Genomic DNA, 21755 nt, shown 5'->3' with positions numbered 1-21755 from the left:
ATGTTTTTGAAAGAATTTTCTTATGCTCACCAAGGCTGCATTTATTTGATAAAAAAATACAGTAAAACAAATGAAAATTACTGTTTTAAATGAACAAATAAATTAACGAATTACATTTTAATTTAATACTGTGATGTCTGAATTGCTCCAGTTTTCAGTGTCACATGATCCTCGAGAAATCATTCATGTTGAAAAAAGTTGTGTTTTTTTTGTTGGAAAACATCGTTTTTTTTTCCAGGATTCTGTGGTGAATTAGAAAGGTCAAAAGAACAGCATTTATTTGAAACGGAAATCTTTTGTAACATTTTAAATGTCTAAAACACAATGTTTTTGAGCAATTTAATGTGCCCTTGCTGAATTAAAGTATTAATTTATTTTTAAAAATCTGAGAACCCAAACTTTTCCACAGCACTGTAATACATATATATATATATATTTTATATAAATATAAAATCTTAAAGATCAGGCAAAAAAAAAAAAATTGGGGGTACCTAAGGGTAGTAAACCGAGAAAGGGTGGATAATGGTCATGGAAAAACTAAATTACGACACTTTTTTTTTTTTTTTTGTCAAAGAAATCTTAATTTTAACATTTAACATAAATTTACTTAAAAATACTTGGTTTATAGACATTTCATTCTACTGCTTTCTTCTAATTCAGGAACAAAGAAACACAGATCTCATCAGGTTAAACGCTCACTGTCACTATGTGTTCATCATAAATGGCCTTTCTGTTGACAGGTGCTGACTGCAGAGGGTTTCGGAGCCATCACCACAGAAATAACAATGACCAAGGAGTTCTACTATGCAGAAGACTATCACCAGCAGTACCTCAGCAAGAACCCCAATGGTTACTGCGGGCTGGGCGGCACAGGGGTCTCCTGCCCAATAGGGCTGAAGACTAAAAATTAACACCCTTCTCCTGTCCTGTGATTGGACAAATGTATATTAACATGCCTTAACTGAAGCAATCACTGTTGCAATACTCATGCCTATATGCCATTGTTGGATATAAACAAATAAAAAGATTATAACGCAACTGACTTATAATGCTTTTTGTATATGTGTGTCTGTGATCATTGCATTTGATTACAAAACCAAGTGACATTTTCTATCTAATGCAATGACAAGTATACATTTTAAGTGTCCATATAGAAGAGGAAGACACATTCTTGTTTACGACAGGCAGGATTGTGTGTTCACGTTTGTGTGCTTTTTCTAGATCCATCTGTCTATTCCATCCGCATACATATCTATTCATCCCTCCATCTGTCCGCTACCTATGTGTTTCCTTCTATCCCAGCAGCACAAACAAGCGCTCTCGTCCCTCTCTAAAAGTGTCACCACATATTTCATCTCCTCAATTAAGGCTTGACTGCAATCCCACACAAACAAACACAGCCTCTTGCAGAGGAATCTGGGTATGTTTTACATGGAACGCAGCAAAAAAAACGAACGCTGCCCTTTGGTTTGTCATGCAAGGGTTTGTGCCATCAACAATGTAGCTCTCCTAATGAGAAGAGAGCTTAGCTTACTATTGTTAATAAATAAATAATTCTTAGAAAAGTCTGTTAAAACATGGCCCAATGTGTGATGTTAATATCAAGGAATTTTCTGCTGATTTTTGACAGGTGTTTGAAATTGGAGTGCTGCGGATACTATATTTTTGAAGGCCGAAACTCAGAAACAAGTTAGCATTTTTGAAGCTGTGTTTGGTTAAATGCCTGAAATAAAGTCTGTGGTGAACACAAGCACAACATATTTTCACATTTTATACTACAACTTAAGATATATTAGTAATACACTCTAATACCCCCCCAATCAAATCATGATTTTTTAAAAAGCTTTTACTAAATGGGACTACAGAAGTTGGTAGGCCATTAAACGTCCAAAAAGGAAAATTCATCTACTCACTAATCCGCTTTTATATCCTCATTGTGTTTATAATCACACTCGCGACAGTGGTGTAGTTCATTTATAGCTTTTTACTTCTGCTGATTGTGTTTAGGCTTCAAAACTCATAAAAGTTTGTGAACAAAATATAAAAATGAACAAAACATGTAAGAATCATAAACTCTTGTTGCCCACAGATCTTATATTCTGCAATAATCTAAAAAGCCAATGGAAAAATCCTATTGAGTTGACATTTTTCTAGGGATTTTTTTTCTTACAGTCTGTTTGTCATATGATACTGTTTACCTAATATTTCCAAGTAAAACTATTTGGGGAAGTAGTTTGATATCTCACTGTAATATATCCTTTAAAAACTCAAATTTTAAGGCACACAACCAGTAACAGGTTCAATACAGCTTAGATGTAAAAAATGAGAGAAAGCAAAACTCGTTGGAAATTGGATTATTAAAAGTACAGTGAATGTGATATTCTAAGTGAGTCAAAGACACAATTCCTTCAGTGTTCACAGCAAAAATATTTGTTTGTGAAAGCAATTGGTGTTATGGAGGGTCTCTGGTGTGGTTTTGGCTAATCCTCTGAGCAGGTGGCGACCGCTCCATGCACCTATTCCTGTGCCACACTCGGAGAGGGTCTCTCTGGGCAAGGCTGGCACTGGTGCTCAGGAACCTGGCCTGGCACAGCTTCCTACAGGCTGCTTTCAGCAATGCTGTGAAACAAGGACACTTGGTGACGCACTCACTTTGGCCCTGGAACCTGGGACTGGAACGCACACTCTGTTTACTAGGATTAGCCAAGTTAGTGACCGGGTGGGTCAAAAACGTTTTTTCACGTTAAAAGTTTAAGGCGGCAAGCATAATGCAATACATTGACATACAAAGGATATAATTAAATCAGATCGATCTCCCCTTTATTACAGCCTAGTTTTTAATGACAAAATAATGAATGTGAAATTTTGTTTTAAAGTGTTCATTAACAGCCTGTTTTCTCTTACCTTTGAGTAGTTATCAGTAACAGATGGTAAGACTGCCATCTTCCGGTGGATAGTGAAATTACATTTGCGGGCAGTCTTAATAAATTAAATGGGTCAAATGCATAGACTGTAAAAGGGTCAAATGATTGACCGGAAGTTTTGTTATATTATCGAGTTGATGCTTTATTTTTCTTATGCTCTTCACATCCTGATAGCAATCAATATAGAAGTGGTCTAAATATATATAAAAAAGTATCTTCTGTGGAAGTCTCAGGACCAAAAATATGTTCGTTCATTCCAATATGAGGTCTTACCCATAGACATAATAAATATGTATTTATTATGTCTATGGCCCTACCAGCCTGTCAACGTATGTATTTCCATACTTCTGCGCACACTGCTCGCGCAGACATCACACGTCATCAGCGCGTTCCGTGAGGACAGTGTTTGGCTATTTTGAGGCTTTAAAGGGATAGTTCACTTTGAAATAAAATTTTGGTATGTTTTAGCTTACCTCAAGGGCATCCAAGATGTAGGTGTCTTTGTTTCCGCAGTAGTTGCAATTTTAATATTTTTAGGTCAAACCGTTCTTGTCTGTCAGTCATATAATGCAGGTCGATGGTCACCACCTCAAAGAGCATGCACAGAGAAGTCCAAATTAAACAATTCCCCATCGTAAGTACACATTGATGGCCTAAGACACGAAACGAGCGGTTTGTGAGAGAAAACGAACAGTATTTATATCGTTTTTACCTCTTGTACACAACCACGTCCAAGTGATCTGAGGGCGCGCGCGCTTCCTGGCAAGCGCCGGATGTGATCTCTCGCGCGTGTACGTCACGTAAAATCATAAATACTGTTCGTTTTCTAAGCCAGGAAGCGCGCGCGCCCTCAGATCACTTGGACGTGGCTGTGTACAAGAGGTAAAAACGATATAAATACTGTTCGTTTTCTCATACAAACCGCTCGTTTCGTGTCTTAGGCCATCAATGTGTACTTACGATGGGGAATTGTTTTAATTTGGACTCTGTGCATGTTCTTTGAGGTGGTGACCATAGACCTGCATTATATGACTGACAGACAAGAACGGTTTGACCTAAACATATCAAAATTAAAACTACTGCGGAAACAAAGACACCTACATCTTGGATGCCCTTGAGGTAAGCTAAAACATACCAAAATTTAATTTCAAAGTGAACTATCCCTTTAAGACCGTCTGTCTGTCTGTCTATAGATCTGTTGCTCTATGGTTCTATCTATCTATTGCTGTATGGTTCTATCTATCAATCAATCAATCAATCTATCTATCTATCTATCTATCTATCTATCTATCTATCTATCTATCTATCTATCTATCTATCTATCTATCTATCTATCTATCTATCTATCTATCTATCTATCTATCTATCTATCTATCTATCTATCTATCTATCTATCGTACAATATAGTAGTCATCAAAATTCACACCAGAGTTTTAAAACCAAACTTTTTTTTAATACTAACAAAGAATCATCTCAACTACTTGTACATGGCTACCATGAATATTTGTACAAAAATGCAGTAAAAATATTGATTAATATATACAGATATGTCTCCTTAGTGTCGGCAGGCAGGACGCACATGTAGATGTCAAGAACACCAATGGTCTTGCACGAGTATACACAATACAGATATTGTTTTCCAACATCAGTGACACTAACTCCAGATCAAAGACTTTAAGAACAGAGATATTAATCATGTCTTCAGGAGTACATGAAAAATAAAAGGAAATACAGTTACTGAATGATACTGTGTACAGTCATGTGAATAAGAAAGTGCAATACAGAACAATACAAAAATCTTAAATTACATGACAGTAAGGAAGGCTGGCAGCATGAGAGACTGCGATAGATTTTTGTCGATTGTGAGAAGAGAATATGGGAAGAGCTGATTGGCCAAGCATACGATAATGAATCGGAAGGGAAAGTCCAAGGCAGTGGACGGTTGGTATCGGTTTTGTTATATTGCTCTCGCCCCATTCATTTACACATTTATCGTATTGACGTGTTCTGATCCTATGCCTCTTATTTTCAGAGAAGCGGACCAGAGTGTGCACTGCTAAGGCTTGAGGCTGCGGTAGCATATGGAAACATCTGTGTCACAATGCAGACGGCAATGTCAAAAGAGAGCAGCAAGAACCCTGTTTCCAGAACAGCGAAGGAGTCACTGCTTCAGCGGGATGGGGTGTATTACTTCTACATTCTTTTAGGCTAATGGACACAGACAGACAGCATTTGGACCAAGGAACAATCCAATTCAACAGGAAACATGGTATTATGAAAGCTGTGGCTACCCTTAACAAGTCGTGAACACTGAACAACAGATGTTTAAGCCTGATAACCTTCTTAAATGTACAACACACTCGTACAATAATACTTCAGCGTAGGGTGTCAGTCAAGTATCACAGTAATGACACATCACAGTGTTGATATACTGTCCGGGATGGGTGTCATTTATAGTCTTGGAAGAAATAATATAACCTTTATACCTTAACTAACTAATGCTTTTTTGTGGTGTGTTTGCCGTCTACTCTGGGTTGTATAGTGCCTTTGCGACTCAAATCTACGGATATGGTTTGTGCATGCCTTCATGTTATGTACTATGGATACATAAATCAGTTTTTTTTTGTGTGTTAAATAATCCGTAAATGAGTTAAGCACACCAAAAAGATATTGAATAGGATAAGAAAGGTCGGCATCACCATCATAACAATAGCTTCTTGTTACACACTGTGTAATAGCACTTGGAAGATCTGTCTCAATAGCATCATACATGATTTCTTTGAAATGATTAGAAATGAACTGACGTGCGAACGAAGTCTCACAAACTACGAGGAAATCTATGGTTTTGGACAACTACAATAAATTCTAGAAACGAGTAACCATGCATATTACAGACTTCATTAAATGATATCTGATTAGCCATTGATGTCATCAAAACCGTAATGGGAGCTAATGGGGAAAAAAAGTTCTTCAAGGTTTCCGTCTTACAAGGGGCATTGGGGACCAAGCACGACAAAAAAAGATTCATATTGAGGGAGCAACTCATAGTTACCATTTCCATGGTATGAACAAAATTTCAGCTTATTGTTCAGAATAGCATCGTTTTTCTGTAAGAACACTGTCGGCGAGACATGTAGACAATTATACATAGCGGGAAATAAAAACGTATATTTTGCTACCAGAACATGCACTGGCCTGAAGGGAACTATTCCTGCAGTCTGCACTTTTTGCTATGCACAAGTGCACCGTTTGCCATTCTAGGATTATTTGACAGAAATTTGTTAGGCAAGATATATTTTTGAGGGTGTCACATGCAGCGCTGGTGTTTAGCCACATTTAGTGGCTTGCATGCCCTTATGAAGAACATACTATTATTAATGGCTTGCTGGGAACAAATGATACATATTTGCTGTGCAAGAGCAAAGCCAAATGGCCAGCTATTAGCCAATAGGCACATCTGACACTATCATGTGCCACGGTCCAGTAGCCAATCAGAGACATAGGTGAGAGCAAGGACAGGTACATGCTGCCTCTAACTGGTGATCAGATGACATTACAACAGAGTCAGAGTGGGAAAGAGGGACAGAGAGCGGCCATATTGAACACAGAGTATTGCCAACATAAAAAAAAAAAAAAAAACTGTGACAGCACATTGAGGATTGTATACATGTGTGTGCTGACGGAGAAACACAGATCAGAGTCCCTCAGACCCTGGTTGTGTGTTTAACAAGGTTCTGAAGGAGGGTGGCCGAGATCCTGTGATGGAGATGGTGGAGGGGTCAAATCCTCCTGACTCTGTGTGGAGCTGTAGAGTTCAGTGTGAGACTGGCAGGTCTGGGCGCCGGGTCTGGATGATTTTTGGTTTAGGGTTGATCTTTGATTCCTCCTCCTCCTCCGTGTCACTGTCACAGACGTGGACCACCACGCTGGGCGTAGACTCCGTGCCTGCATGCAGCTCAAACTTCTCACCTGTGTGTGTAGAAGAGAAGAATCTGTCAGCTTGAGAGTTTCTGAACCGAATACGCTATGGGGAGGGCTGGCTGATATATCGAATACTTATAACATTTGTTACACCCTCAGGTTGTTCTAAACCTGCATACATTTCTTTGTTCTGTTGAACAAAGGAGGATATTTTGAAAAATGTGGGAAATTGAACAGTTTTGGGGTACCATTGACTTCCATAGTATTTTTTTTCCTACTAGAGAAATCAATGGTGCCCCAAAGCGGCCTGGTTACAAAATTTCTTCAAAATATCTTCCTTTGTGTTCAGCAGAACAAAGAAATGTATACAGGTTTGGAATATCATGAGGGTGAGTAAATGATGACAGAATTTTCATTTTTTAACGGTTGAACCGTTAAAGAGAGAAAGTTTTAATTTTGTGTGTTTTTAACTTGCACGTAAGATTTGATTAATACACCAAACTTTTGAATGGTATTGTAGGTATATATTGCTGTTTATTATTATTATTATTATTATTCGGTGTTTAAATGGAAATTATTACATTTAATTGGTGGAAAAAGATTTAAAATATAATTTTTGCATTAAATATTTTTTTAAAACAAAATGTTCTTATTTTTATAAAAAAATGAAAATTATAATAATAAAAATAAAGTTTATGTACATAAAATGCTTACATCCATGCAACATCCAACTTGGATCCCTGGTTTCACCTTGGTGAGGGTATATGATGTCACATGGTAATGGTTTTAATGGTAAACAATCACTTTTAAGCAAATACAATGCATTAATAAGTCAAATTTACTTCTGTGTGGTTTAAAAAACTGTTCAGCAAACATTTGCAGAGAGAGATTTGCATTTTTACTTGGTCATCTGAAAAACACATGCTAGCATCATTGCTATTCTGTCTGCAATATAAAGCGAATTTCCCACTTCAAACTCCTGAATGGAATGCATATTTATCCTGCAATACTAACAATGAGTGCTAGAGGATGCTCTCTCTCCAGATCTCAACGTGAGAAGAGTGAGGATATTTTAGGCTGGCTTTAACTGCGGTTTTACCCGAGAATACCAGCAATGATCCATAGCATTACCAGCATTAAACATACACCGAATGCACTGGGGAACAGTCTTCTATATCCAATGCTGAAAATCCTTAACACTACCAGAATGAGATCTGTTCACTTAGAAATCCCGTCAGTCAGAGCAGTCTGGAGGGGTTTCCACACTTCAGGTAATTAAAACTACAACCGCACACATTCACAAGAGATAAGCAGCTTTCCTGCATCTCTCCATCCCTGTTGCACGACGGCTGGATGAGGGTCAATATTTGAAATGTGTTAGACGAATTCACTCTTTTGTGTTTGTTTGCCGGATAGAACAGAACAGGGAGCTGAATCAAAGTTTACCACTGTGCCTTTGGGCAGCATGTGTGTGCAGTGCATTGTGGTCACCCAGAGGATCCAGCACACTCTAAAGACCCTCTTATCTTATGCTTTTAGAAGTCTCTGGCTTACACTGCCTTTCTTCCCCTTATGTTTTTATCCTGTGCGCTCGTAATTTCTCGCACACAAACAAACACGCGCATCCAAAGTTTGAATCTTCTCACTATTTTGACCTAATTCCTCAATCAGTTACGCATCTTATGTATTATTCATACAAAGCGCACTCGTTCAAACAATTCCTCAGCTATGTTCCTACAAATTTACAACCCCTTGCATTCCTCTTCTCCAGCACAGCCTCCTGAGGGCTCAGCTTCTCTCAGAAATGGGCATGACGTCAATGCTGCATACTGACGTCAAGGGTCAGACAGTCGAAGACAGAAAAAGCAAGCAATCAAGCTTGGAACCGCAGAGATGAAACTTTAAAGGCTTCCTAGACCGTTAGAAACCCTACAAGGGGATACAAACATAAGGTTGTTTGTGGTGATGTTACTTCGCCGTCCCTCATAAAGCAGGACGAGCTGCTAAAAACGAGCCTTTATTAAATCAGCAAGTGATTTCATTGGCATGCGGAGCACATCTCTCCGGCTCTATCCTCCGCCACTCATCAAGAGCTGTGTGCGTGTGTGTATGACAGGCGTGCACCACTGAGAAGGAGAGAGGTGGTGAGCGAGTGTGGCGGAGGAAAGGCCAGATGGATTTCGTCTGGTTAGTATAGGTTCAGTGGGCCGGCACAGGGTATTTTTAGAGCATTCTTTGGAAAGAGGGGCAAAACACTTTCTTCCGTTCATCCTTTTAAAGTCCTAGTCTCCAAAAACACAAATGACAATTTCTGCATTCCTAAGCAACCGTCCTTAAAATAAACCTCCTCTTCTGATTGAAAAAATTAACCCTTTATAGCGAGAACCTCATACAAGCAGGAGCGTACAAGGAAACAGAACCAATCTGATAATCCCAGCTGTAGACTGAATAACAGCCCGTGAATGGATAATGACTCGTGCAAATTGCTGCTTATTTGGCGTCAGCCATCTGCCAGCGTGATTGAAAATACCCTCAGATAAATAGTAAAAAGTGAGGAGCCATGCTGTAGCGTACTTTGATCCATTGACATTATGCCTGTTTCAAACCTCTACAGTGGCACTATAACCTTTCGGAGTGCTGGTAAATCCATCTGGGTTTCCGCATGGATTGATCAGCAGTGTCAGGAAAAAAGCTTTCCACAATGGCAGAACCCTCAGAGGCAAACTTTTGAACACCTTTCATGTTGTAGACATTTGTGTTTAATGATTATGATCAAACATGAATTAACGATGAACATACACTACCGTTCAAACGATTTTAGTCTGTATTTTTTCATGTTTTTGAAATAAGTCTCTTATGCTCCATATTTAGTTGATCAAAAATATGGTAAAACTAATATTATTGTGAAATATTATTGAAAGTAAAGGTTTTGTATTTGTATATTTTAGAATGTAATGTATTCCTGTGATGGCAAAGCTGAATTTTCAGCAGCCATTACTCCTGTCTTACAAGTAACATTTATTATTATCATTGTTGAAAACATTTATGCTGCTTAATATTGTTGTGAAAATGAGGATGCATTTTTTTTCCAGGACTATTTGACGCACATACAGTTCAAAAGAACAGCATTTATTTGAAATAGAAATCTTTTGTAAGATTATAAATGACTTAACTGTCACTTTTGATCAAACGAATGCATCCTCAAAGTATTGCTTTCTTTCTTTCTTTCCAAAAAAATAAAAAAATATCTTACCGACCCCAAGCTTTGTAATAAAACTAACCACAATAAATGCTGTAAAAAGTGTTGTTCATTGTTAGTTCACCATACTTAATGTATTATTATTAAATGCATAACTATTATTATTATTATTATTTGGAGGGCTCTAAAAGCATAAAGTAAATATTCTTTAGCTCAGGATAGTCTGTAGTGAAGTCAATCAGTGTTATCCTGACATTATTTTCATGTGTTCAGGTCTCAAAAACATACATGCTCAGAACTGAAACAAATTGTGTATGTCGATGTCTGTTATTTTTAGGGGACTGTTGGACCCTGGCCTTAACTATTGTGCATGACAGTTCTTAACGCATTTATGCTGATGAATAGACATATGCCACATAGTTTGAGATCTGAATCCAGTACAAATATAAAGCACAGGCTCTCTAAGCCTCAGATCAGGTTCATAGGTGTTCAATTGAAAAGTTCTTGTGCTTTGTAACTATAAGAACCCTCTCTGGGCCCTGCACACCCCACATGCTTGGCTCCAGGTCTGTTATCTAAGCGTCCACAGATGCAGCAGGAATATTTCATTAAGTGCTTTTGCTTTCTCAGGGTGAAGCGGCTGGGTATGCGCCTTGTAAACAGAGCAGGGAACAACAAAAGCCCTTTGCTTTAATGAGCTGGAGTGTGCGTGTATTGCTGTACTGTACAATTTCAGTGCGGGCCATGTGGAAACACAGCCTCTAAGACACAAACTTGTGTATGGAAACACACGCTTAACAATGGAAAAAAGCTTCCTTCCACAACAACCACAATCATTATTGCCATCCGACAGCAGTCTAACACAGTCAAGGTGCCTGGGCTGAATGGGCTGTTTGTTTAGCTTGCCACATGGTTCCACTTGAGTGCTGTGGATTGCTCACTAGTTCGTACCGTCTCCTCTGTTACCTAATTGCCTTCAATTGCTATTAACATGCGCCGGCTTTGTGACTGAAGCTCATCACGGGCGGACAAGGTCAAAACTTTGAGGCAGTGAAACGACACTGAAGCGGCAAAACAGATCTCAGGCAATGTTATGTAAAATGAATATTGAAATTGGGACTCGCCCATATTTTGAATATTCATGAAATATTTGTGAAGATTCTGCTGGCAATATAAAATGTTTTTATGCCTTTTAATTGATCATTTAGTTGATTAAATAAAGACAAGCATGCTTTATCTTGCGTCTCTGCTTTAAACTTCAGTAGGAAACAGTTAAGCATAATTCTGATTTAAAGATTTATCCGAGTCATCAGTCAAAAATCTTCACTGAAGTCTCTAATAGTATATCAAAATAGATAAATGTATCCCTTTTTTAGCTGCAGCCCTAGGTGAAATGGGTATATTTGAACTGAATTATGCAATTCAGTGTGCCTTAGGCTTGTCTCTTCCTATGCGCTGCATCTACTGTAGTAACATGGGCCTTGTTTCACATGGTTCAATGCTGCTCTTTCTTCATTTAGACTTCTTTGTCAGGCAATTAAGTGGAAATCAATAATAATAATGTACTGTTCTCTAAATTCACACTTAATTTACATTAAATGTTATAGCTTAAAGACTTAAATCAGAGGATTAATTGTTAATTGTCATAAGATGCCAGCTTGATCTCTGGAGTGTGATCTCCCGTCCTGTAATCCAGTTCAGATTGATTTTACGCAAGCATACGTGACGTTTTATCCTCAGACCATTTATATTTGACGCTTCTTTCATTTTACAAATGTGTTGGAATCTAATGTGACAAGTGAATGATTATGTGTAGTTCTTAATAAATAAAAAAAATCAACGAAAATAATTTCTTATATTTTTTTAGTAGTGGTATTTTGTCATGTACTATGTCCTATGAATGTCCTATTCCGCAAAGAGGTGGTTTCCATTAGCACAAAATCATCACAACCATAAGCATTTTATCGGCATTATGCAATAAGCAGAGATTAACAAAAAAAGGCTGGTGGCTTCTTTTCTCACCCTAAGCATGTGGAAACATTTCTGATTGGCTGACCTCAGAACAGGCTGTGAAACCACTAGAAAAGTGAAGCCGTTTCAATGTACCGCTCTGGGATTATGCAACTCTGAATGACTCACTTACACAACCTCCCAGCAGCCTTTGAGGGGATATGGCCACTTGATACAAATCTAGCACTGGTGTGTATGTTTATATATGTGTAGTAGTAAGTGTTGTATGTGTCACTGTGATGTAAAACAGTGTGATGGGATGCATTTTTCCATTGAGCATGTTGCTGTATGGTGAGCTAAATCAAGGTTTGGCTGGTTAGCATAAGCAGTTAGCCCCTGCTTTTTCCATTGACATTATCATTCAGATATAAATATATGTAAAATCTACAAATATTTTATAGTAGATGTTTTATTACTTATGTTTTTTCTTTCTGTCACAAGTTGATTTTTGTGTTGCTATCAATCATATGTTTTGATTTAAATTAATTACATTAATAATTTAAATGCTTTAACAAAAAAAGAATGAATCATTAAATTATTTTAAAAAACAATGCAATTTATAATTTAATTCATTAAAAAATATAAATGAAAAGTCAATAATTAAAAGATTGATTAAAAAATGTATTAATAATTTTGATACCTTTTTGATTGTTTTTACAATCTAATGGTTTTTTCACTGGCAGTTTAGTTTAAAAAAATGGGGCACGGTTCGCATGAAAAATTGGTAATGTGAAAGCTGTCATGCGGACCCGGGAGCGGACCGAGTTACCGAACCTGAGACTACCTGTTGGAGGTGGTCTGAGTTTGGTTTCAAGCCTGCAACCTTAGCCGAAAAAAGGGTAACACCTGCTAACCAGACAAGAGGCCGTGGATGGATGTCTTATTCATTTCTGTGGACAGTGATTGACTTGTCTCACAACTCAGTGAAGAAATTCAATGCTGTCAAGGCTGTAATGTGATTGGTTATCAAGGCACACATGATCCAAGTTAGCCTTTTACGCTTTTTTCCAATGGTAGAGTCACAGACCCTCGTATCTCCCAATAATAAGACCATGGCTGTATCTGAAATCGCATATTTCCCTACTATAGTAGGCGAAAAACAGTATGTGACAAAAGAAGTGTATATATAAATAAAGTAACCTGCGCATGCATTTTAGCCGATGACGACGTCATTAGTTCAACAAAACACAAAGGAGTGACAGTGGGGATGATTTACCTTGGATACGAGCGAGAGCGTGCAGTGAAATCGTGTTTAGTGAGTGCAATCAGAGCGGCAAATGAATGACTCACAATCTGCTGTCTCCTCAAAAGAGTTAGTTCACAAGCAGCAGAAAGTCACCTTCATACAACGCACATACAGTAAACCCAAGTGTTGCTCACTCGTGCACATAATAGCATTAAATAATAATTAGAGATGCACCGATTACAATTTTCTGGGCCAATTCCGATTTCCGATTTTTCATTAAGTTTGACCTGCCGATACCGATTTTAGCCGATTCCGATTTCATTTTTTCTAACCACTTTACAGCACACACAAATATTTATTTTATATCTTTTCTGTAATAGAACATTTTACAATTTGCATAGTACATATTTTTTTGAACAGATAAATGCTATAAAATAGAACTATATAAATGACTCCAGGTGTGGGTAATTCACACACATCTAAAGTGCAGTGTTATGGAAGAACCATTTCCTTTTCACATTCAATATCCAATCATTTTTTTATACATGTATTTAGCAAACTAAACGTCTGTATGAAAACAGGGAATGGCGATAAAATAATATATAAATAAAAAATTCAATAAATATAGCCTTGCAGTATAAAGATATTTCTCAAAGCACACACACACAGGCCTATTGCAATCACTTGTACAAACTGAATAATAAAACAAGTTTAAAGGGATACTTTACCGTTTTTTCATATTAAACTATGTTATTCCCTTAACTAAGACGAGTTGATACATACCTCTCTCGTCTCAGTGCGTGCACTAAATCCCTCTGTCTTGCGGCGAAACTTTGTTAGCCCAGTTCATTTAATATGGGCCAAGCAGAGAAGCTACCAAACACCTCCACGTTTTCCCTATTTAAATACAGTTACTCGCGAAGTGTAACTCGACCTAGGACGGTGACACAAAACAAAACGTTGCGCTTTTCTAAGAGTGTAAAATGGATAACTATTTTGTATGGCGGAATACCATAGCAAGTGCTTGTAAGCACTTCGACTTGGCGCAGTAATATCTTCACTAGAGGGAGCGGGGGCCGGTGAGAGGATTTTTCACGAGTGAAGATATTACTGCGCCAAGTCGAAGTGCTTACAAGCACTTGCTATGGTATTCCGCCATACAAAATAGTTATCCATTTTACACGCTTAGAAAAGCGCAACGTTTTGTTTTGTGTCACCGTCCTAGGTCGAGTTACACTTCGCGAGTAACTGTATTTAAATATGGAAAACGTGGAGGTGTTTGGTAGCTTCTCTGCTTGGCCCATATTAAATGAACTGGGCTAACAAAGTTTCGCCGCAAGACAGAGGGATTTAGTGCACGCACTGAGACGAGAGAGGTATGTATCAACTCGTCTTAGTTAAGGGAATAACATAGTTTAATATGAAAAAACGGTAAAGTATCCCTTTAAATGGGTAAATTTTCTATAAATATTAGTGTTCGTTTTCTTTTCTGACATAGCCTACTCCAGTTCTTGTTAAAACACGCAAATTCTGTGCATTTTGGACACTTTTTTGTGAAACCCTATTTAGGCTATTTTGTCCATCAAAAGTGTGCAGTGCAGCAAATAGACTCGGCGCTGAAACACGCGCTTCACTGCTCGCGATGCTCCTGCTTGACGCTCACGCGCTGCTCCTGCTCCCGTTGTGAATGCACTCATTGGTTAACATGCACGCCGGAAAAAAATATGCGCTTGCGGTCTGAACGGACGTAATTCACGAGGTTTCCTAGTTCCTACATGTGTGTTCCGTGTGCACGTGTGATGCTGATGTTGCGCGATGTTAATCATGCGGCGCCCGAGTGCATTTGACCGGCATAAAATCGGTATTTGTCAGCCTGACCGGCCGGTCGCCGGTCACGGCCGATCACGTGAAAATCGGCCAATTCCGGTCACCTGCCGATCAATCGGTGCATCTCTAATAATAATAAATCAAAAAACAATGTATTGACATGCATAATGTTTTTCATGTTCACTATTATTGTAATGTTATTTGCTTTGAGACATGAGGTAGTTTAACGCAGTCTCTCGTCATCTCTTTTGTTTGCTCCCTGCTTGTATGCGTTCATGTGTTTTGAAGGAGCCGTGGCTTTGGAGACACTCTGAAGGGAGGATGGGATCTCATGCTTTCAAAGCTAGCTCGCTTTCGCTAGCCTCTCTAAAAATTGCCTACCCTACCTTTAACAGTATGTAAAGTATTTGACTTAACTACAGAGTAAGCGTTGTAACGCTCTGATAAGATATGACTTATTTGTTTGCACATAACATAGCTACATTACATAAATAATATAGGTTAAAACATCAGTTATACTTAAACACCCTCCGTAGTTATTTAGAAAGAGCCAGACAGAGAGAGATTTAGAATTCAGCAGGATGTTTTCACAGGATTTTGAAATTGATCCCTTGGGGGTTTGATGGATGAGAGTCCATAATGCCAAGCCCTGTTGCATAATTCAAATGTTCCTACTCCATAATCCCCAAACGCCTTTTACACTGTCAGCTAAAAATAGACCAAACAAACAGAGGGTGGCATTCAAAATTGACCTGGTTCCATAAGCGATGTACTGCCGGAGCTTTTAAGCCGTCATATACTCACGTGCTCTACATGCTCTAAAGCTATTTGGTTGCAAAACGAGGCAAGATGGACTGAATGCCGATGATGCTCGAGCCAGGGAGGCAGATGGATCAGGCTGAGTGATATAATACTGACATATTTAGACGCATTACGAGAAACCGCATGGCACTCTTATGGGTAAAAAAAAAGTCTCTCAGATGGATGTTTAGTTTAAAACAGCTGTGAAAGTGACTGACAGTAACGATGTTGTGTTTTCGGCTTGATTTTGGAAAGATCCAGTTCTGCAGATAAAAGCTGATGGATTCAAAGCAATTCTTATCTGATGGCTGGGATTGTCTAGTGTTACTGGAAATCGGCAGACAGCAGAAATGCAGCCTGTGTCGTTTATACAAGGTTATTGACATGAGCCTGTTGATATGGATTTGATGGAGAGGAATGATATCCATGAGGCAAGAGGCAATGATAGTAAGAGCAAATCTGCAGAAAGCTCTCTCTGGTCTCTTTTGTCGTAGCGTCTTCTTGCTCTTTCTACACTACAAAAATCATATTCTTAATTAGCATTTTGACTTATTTTGTAGTTAAAATCTCCTTGAAACAAAATAAACATACTTGAGAAGCAACAGCATATTAAGATTTGTTTTCAAGTGTATTTTGTCTTACTGCTCTGGCGGATATTTCTTTAAAACCTTTTATATGTGTAAACAAGCTAATAATATGGGAAACATCTGCCAGTGAATTGAGAAAAAATACACTCAAGACACAATCTACGTAAACAAATCATAAAGTTAGCATGAAATGAAAATTCATACATTTTCTAAATGTTATTCATCATAATTGTGAATGATTCATCCATCCATGCATGTGTTTTATTAATTTATTTAATTGTTGACCTTGTAATTATTTTTAATTTATTAAAATTATTGTAATACATTTTTCCAATCATTTAGTCCTTCAGAAAATTTTGACTAAACCGCTCAATTTACACTTACCTAAAGGATTATTAGGAACACCTGTTCAATTTCTCATTAATGCAATTATCTAATCAACCAATCACATGGCAGTTGCTTCAATGCATTTAGGGGTGTGGTCCTGGTCAAGACAATCTCCTGAACTCCAAACTGAATGTCAGAATGGGAAAGAAAGGTGATTTAAGCAATTTTGAGCGTGGCATGGTTGTTGGTGCCAGACGGGCCGGTCTGAGTATTTCACAATCTGCTCAGTTACTGGGATTTTCACACACAACCATTTCTAGGGTTTACAAAGAATGGTGTGAAAAGGGAAAAACATCCAGTATGCGGCAGTCCTGTGGGCGAAAATGCCTTGTTGATGCTAGAGGTCAGAGGAGAATGGGCCGACTGATTCAAGCTGATAGAAGAGCAACTTTGACTGAAATAACCATTCGTTACAACCGAGGTATGCAGAATAGCATTTGTGAAGCCACAACACGCACAACCTTGAGGCGAATGGGCTACAACACCAGAAGACCCCACCGGGTACCACTCATCTCCACTACAAATAGGAAAAAGAGGCTACAATTTGCACGAGCTCACCAAAATTGGACAGTTGAAGACTGGAAAAATGTTGCCTGGTCTGATGAGTCTCGATTTCTGTTGAGACATTCAGATGGTAGAGTCAGAATTTGGCGTAAACAGAATGAGAACATGGATCCATCATGCCTTGTTACCACTGTGCAGGCTGGTGGTGGTGGTGTAATGGTGTGGGGGATGTTTTCTTGGCACACTTTAGGCCCCTTAGTGCCAATTGGGCATCGTTTAAATGCCACGGCCTACCTGAGCATTGTTTCTGACCATGTCCATCCCTTTATGACCACCATGTACCCATCCTCTGATGGCTACTTCCAGCAGGATAATGCACCATGTCACAAAGCTTGAATCATTTCAAATTGGTTTCTTGAACATGACAATGAGTTCACTATACTAAAATGGCCCCCACACAGTCACCAGATCTCAACCCAATAGAGCATCTTTGGGATATGGTGGAACGGGAGCTTCGTGCCCTGGATGTGCATCCCACAAATCTCCATCAACTGCAAGATGCTATCCTATCAATATGGGCCAACCTTTCTAAAGAATGCTTTCAGCACCTTGTTGAATCAATGCCACGTAGAATTAAGGCAGTTCTGAAGGCGAAAGGGGGTCAAACACAGTATTAGTATGGTGTTCCTAATAATCCTTTAGGTGAGTGTATATGGATTAATTTTGCGATCTGTTTATGAACTTTTTGAAGCGTCAAAGTATTAGTTGCATAGCTGTCAATGGAGGGACAGAAAGCTCTCAGATTTCATTAAAAAGATCATTTGTGTTCTGAAGATGAACAAAAGTCTTACGGGTTTGGAACGACACGAGTGGGAGTAATTAATGACAGAACTTAAATTTTTGGGTGAACTATCTCTTTAAAGCCTTGATGTACCATACACTAGACAAAATGATATGTCCTACTTTACAATAAGTAATCCATTAGGTTTCATGAGCTTACAATGAACAGCAATATTTTACATTATTCATTAATCAAGCGTAATGTTAATTTTATAAATTCCTCTGTATTGTTCCTTGAATTAAAATGTTTAAAAAAATTATATGTAGAAAATAACATGAACTAAGATTAATAAATGCATTAAAAAATATAGTTTGATATACTTTTGCATTAACTAATATTAACATAGAGAACCTTATTGTAAAGCATTCCTTGGTTTATTGGACAATACCATAATGGTGATTCCATGAAATTATCATTTCATATCATAGTACCACCACAGTGTTTTTTGTAAGAGTAAAGTAGTGGTGGACAATGGAAAGACAAAGGACGAAGATAATTGATGTAACCTAACAGAGTTACATAACGTTATGGAAGAACCGTATCCATTTGTAATTTAATACATGATGCTATAAAAAAATCCACAGAAAATTCATGGTAGCTTGTTAATTGGAAACTGGAGATCCACAGTAACAGGAAAGAGACACTGAAAAGGGTCACCCAGAGGTGCTTCGTAATATGCTTATTTACTCCGAGATGGCTGAGCTGTTCCCAGGAGAGCAAGGGCACTCACAGGCCCACTGTATGGAAGTGTGTGTGGTCCATACCAAACACAACCCCCTGTCTGCACTGTCAAACACCCAGATAAACAGAAGCATCTAAACGGCAGCTTTAATCAAAACACATTACAGCTCCACAAGCACTGACTACAGTAACTGCTCATCAGGGCACAGTGGGAGTCGCACACACACACACACACACACACACACACACACACACACACACACACACACACACACACACACACACACACCCACACCCTGAAGGTCGGCTGAAGAACGCGCATTGATTAGGAGCAGGATGGTGGACGTACAGTAATCACCTGCACTGCAGTGAAGGGGACAATTTAAGACAACAGATAACCGAGTGAGTAATGGATGTGCTTGATTTGAGAGGATAAGGATTTGTAGCATGCTACGTGATATCTCAGCATGCAAGGCTGAACTTAAGAGTTCAGGTGTAGACCTTTCATACTAGCACATGATGCACAGAGATAATGATGCCTTAAAACAAAGATTGAGAGCGAGTTGTGACTGACCTGGGCCAAGCTTGGCAACCGCATACAGCAGGTCGTAGTTAATAACCGGTGTGGTCTCGTCAATCTGTTGCCAGCCGACTGGAGGTGAGCCAGGAGGGGAGATGAGGAACTGTTTCGAAGGCTGGGGAGGAGCCAGGTGCAAATTGTCTCCTTCGGATGCTGGTTTCTGCACCTGAGAGCCAGAGAGTGTGTTAGTCCAGTCAGGATTCAGTCGAACAAAGATTGTCTGGAACACTTGATGGAGAAATCTAACCAGATGTTTCTCAAGTAGCTATTCACAAATATGAGCTATATGTTTAAAATCTGAGAACATTATGCAAGAACAGCATTCTATAAAGATTTGGCAAAACTGAACAAGGGCCACACTCCACATAACATCTTATCAATCAATCAATCTATCTATCGATTGTTCACTTTTTCTATAGTCCTATTTATCTATGAATGTTCAGACATGGCATTGTGTGAGAATCACTAGTGGCAGAGAAAATACACACTATACTTTCATCAGCTCAGACTTAGGCAGAAACAACATGATATCACTTGGCAAATGCTTAGTTTGTCTTTTGTGTTATATGTAACTAACTACCACTTCTCACCTGGGCAAAGTAGAGTTTGAGTTTCTTTCCTCTGAAAGGTGTCTCGTGCAGCTCTATTCTAGCGCTGGCTGCTGCTTTGGGGTTACTGAAATTGATCCGTACACGTCGGAAGCTCTTAAACTGCTGGAACGTCACACCGTCATCGTACGCAAGGAAGAGCGCCTCGAACATTTCCTGAAAGACAAAAAATATACGAGATATATTAACAAGAGATGAATATTTCAATTCTGTCCACTGGCAAATGTCAAAACATGAATAATTCATGTCTTCACAGAGGACAGAGAAAGTTGAGCAGGAATGCTTCTTTACTGCGCCAGAAACAAGCAAGAGCTGTTCCACCAATATCAATCTCATCAGGGCCACGATAGAATGATTGCGAATAATGTCAGCATATCGCTGACAGGATGAACGTCATTGTATTCTTTATGAGACAGAGCAGTTTTTGGACAAGGCACGCCTCGCAAAACATCCAATCAGCTCAGCCAGAACCGGACCCTGTTGGAGAGACAGATTGGCTGAATCTGTTATGACACTTTATATTCATTTCCTGGGCAGGAGAGGAACTGATGAAAGCAATTCTATCTGCAGCTTGTCTCTCATGTCTCTCAGTTCAGTAATCAGTCCTGCTGGGCCTGAGCAACCTTCGGCACTCTCAGCCTAATGTGTTAAAGAGAGGATTTTCCCAAATCAAATGTATTCTAACCTTCACCATGAGGACTTAAAGGGATAGTTGCCTTTTAAAGGGATAGTTTACTAAATAAGTAAAAACATGCTGTTATGAAACTCCTTTAGGGTAGCATCTGAAACAGGATTGCTGGAATAGAAACACCTTAGAACAATTAGTATTTTCCAAAAGAACGCCATCAAATGTGCGTAGGCTTTCACATTCCTGATTTGATTGTTCAGCTTAGTGAGGTATTTAATTGCATTTTTTTCAGAGACCTGTTAAAATGGTTAATGTCTCAGTGTTGGGTTTGCTTTGCCTTTTAAAGGCATTGCACATAAGCACTTGGAAGTGAGGCTAATGTGTACACCAAAAATAGGTATTCAACATGAAACCCCTCAAATATGCCCAAAAATTCTACCCAACTGGTGAAACATTTCAGTGTGATGATAAACAATAATCTAAAATGAGAAACACTTATACCTAACATGGCATGGGAAAGTAGACATGAAACATAATGTGAGGCCTAAGAGACATGCTTGCTTTGTATCAAAAATGTATATCAGGTAGGTAGAGATTGTGAAATCAGTATCACATAAACTGTGGATGGTGTGATGTAAGTTAATAAAAAAGCTAAAGTTCCTGGTTTGATCCACATATTGTGTCCTTGAGGACAGTTAAGGGTCTCATACTTCCTGCTGGCTGAATGATAAAACCCTTCAGATGTGAATAGTTTATCCCTAAAACCCTGCATGCAAATCAAATTGCTTTTGTCTCGGGTAACTTGAGTTTGAGACTCCTGCTTTAAGTGATTGTTCTGTGATAAGTGTACAATTTGTTGCTTTTGATAAAAATGTCTTCGAAATGACTATTTACTATCAGTCACTAGAGACTCTGCTCAATTCTTCCCAACACATAGAATCTAAACATGTCATTTTTAGCATCAGGAAAGTGAATGTGCTCTATAAAAATGTCCAGAGACAGGGGAAGATGAAGGATTCGAGCTGCTCGCTGGTATTCTCCTGCAGAAACAGATGGATAGCTGGAGCCAGT

At 38.6% G+C, this 21755-nt stretch overlaps 2 protein-coding genes across 5 annotated transcripts in view; one reads left to right on the top strand and one right to left on the bottom strand.

Annotated features, from left to right (window-relative positions):
• The window catches only part of msraa (methionine sulfoxide reductase Aa), a 67478-nt gene extending 66440 nt beyond the window's left edge, over positions 1-1038 (top strand). Inside the window, exon 6 of the mRNA XM_082148321.1 lies at positions 741-1038. Coding sequence (XP_082004447.1) covers positions 741-911 — 171 coding nt within the window. The 3' untranslated portion in view covers positions 912-1038. The remainder of the gene's footprint in view (positions 1-740) is intronic.
• Positions 1039-4355: 3317 nt separating this feature from the next.
• rcan2 (regulator of calcineurin 2) overlaps positions 4356-21755 on the bottom strand; it is a 68835-nt gene continuing 51435 nt past the window's right edge. For 2 of the 4 annotated variants that reach the window (XM_082148313.1, XM_082148315.1), the window contains 4 exons: positions 20039-20212; positions 19443-19614; positions 7560-7595; positions 4356-6893 (listed from right to left, as the gene is read on the bottom strand). In XM_082148313.1, the coding sequence (XP_082004439.1) occupies positions 6739-6893; positions 7560-7595; positions 19443-19614; positions 20039-20212 (537 nt within the window). In that variant the 3' untranslated portion in view covers positions 4356-6738. The remainder of the gene's footprint in view (positions 6894-7559; positions 7596-19442; positions 19615-20038; positions 20213-21755) is intronic. The other 2 variants (XM_082148314.1, XM_082148316.1) reach the window with 1 other exon arrangement.

Source organism: Leuciscus leuciscus, assembly GCF_965113295.1.
Source record: "Leuciscus leuciscus genome assembly, chromosome: 19".
In the NCBI taxonomy this organism is placed as follows: domain Eukaryota; kingdom Metazoa; phylum Chordata; class Actinopteri; order Cypriniformes; family Leuciscidae; genus Leuciscus; species Leuciscus leuciscus.
This window is presented reverse-complemented; position numbering and strand designations above follow the sequence as displayed.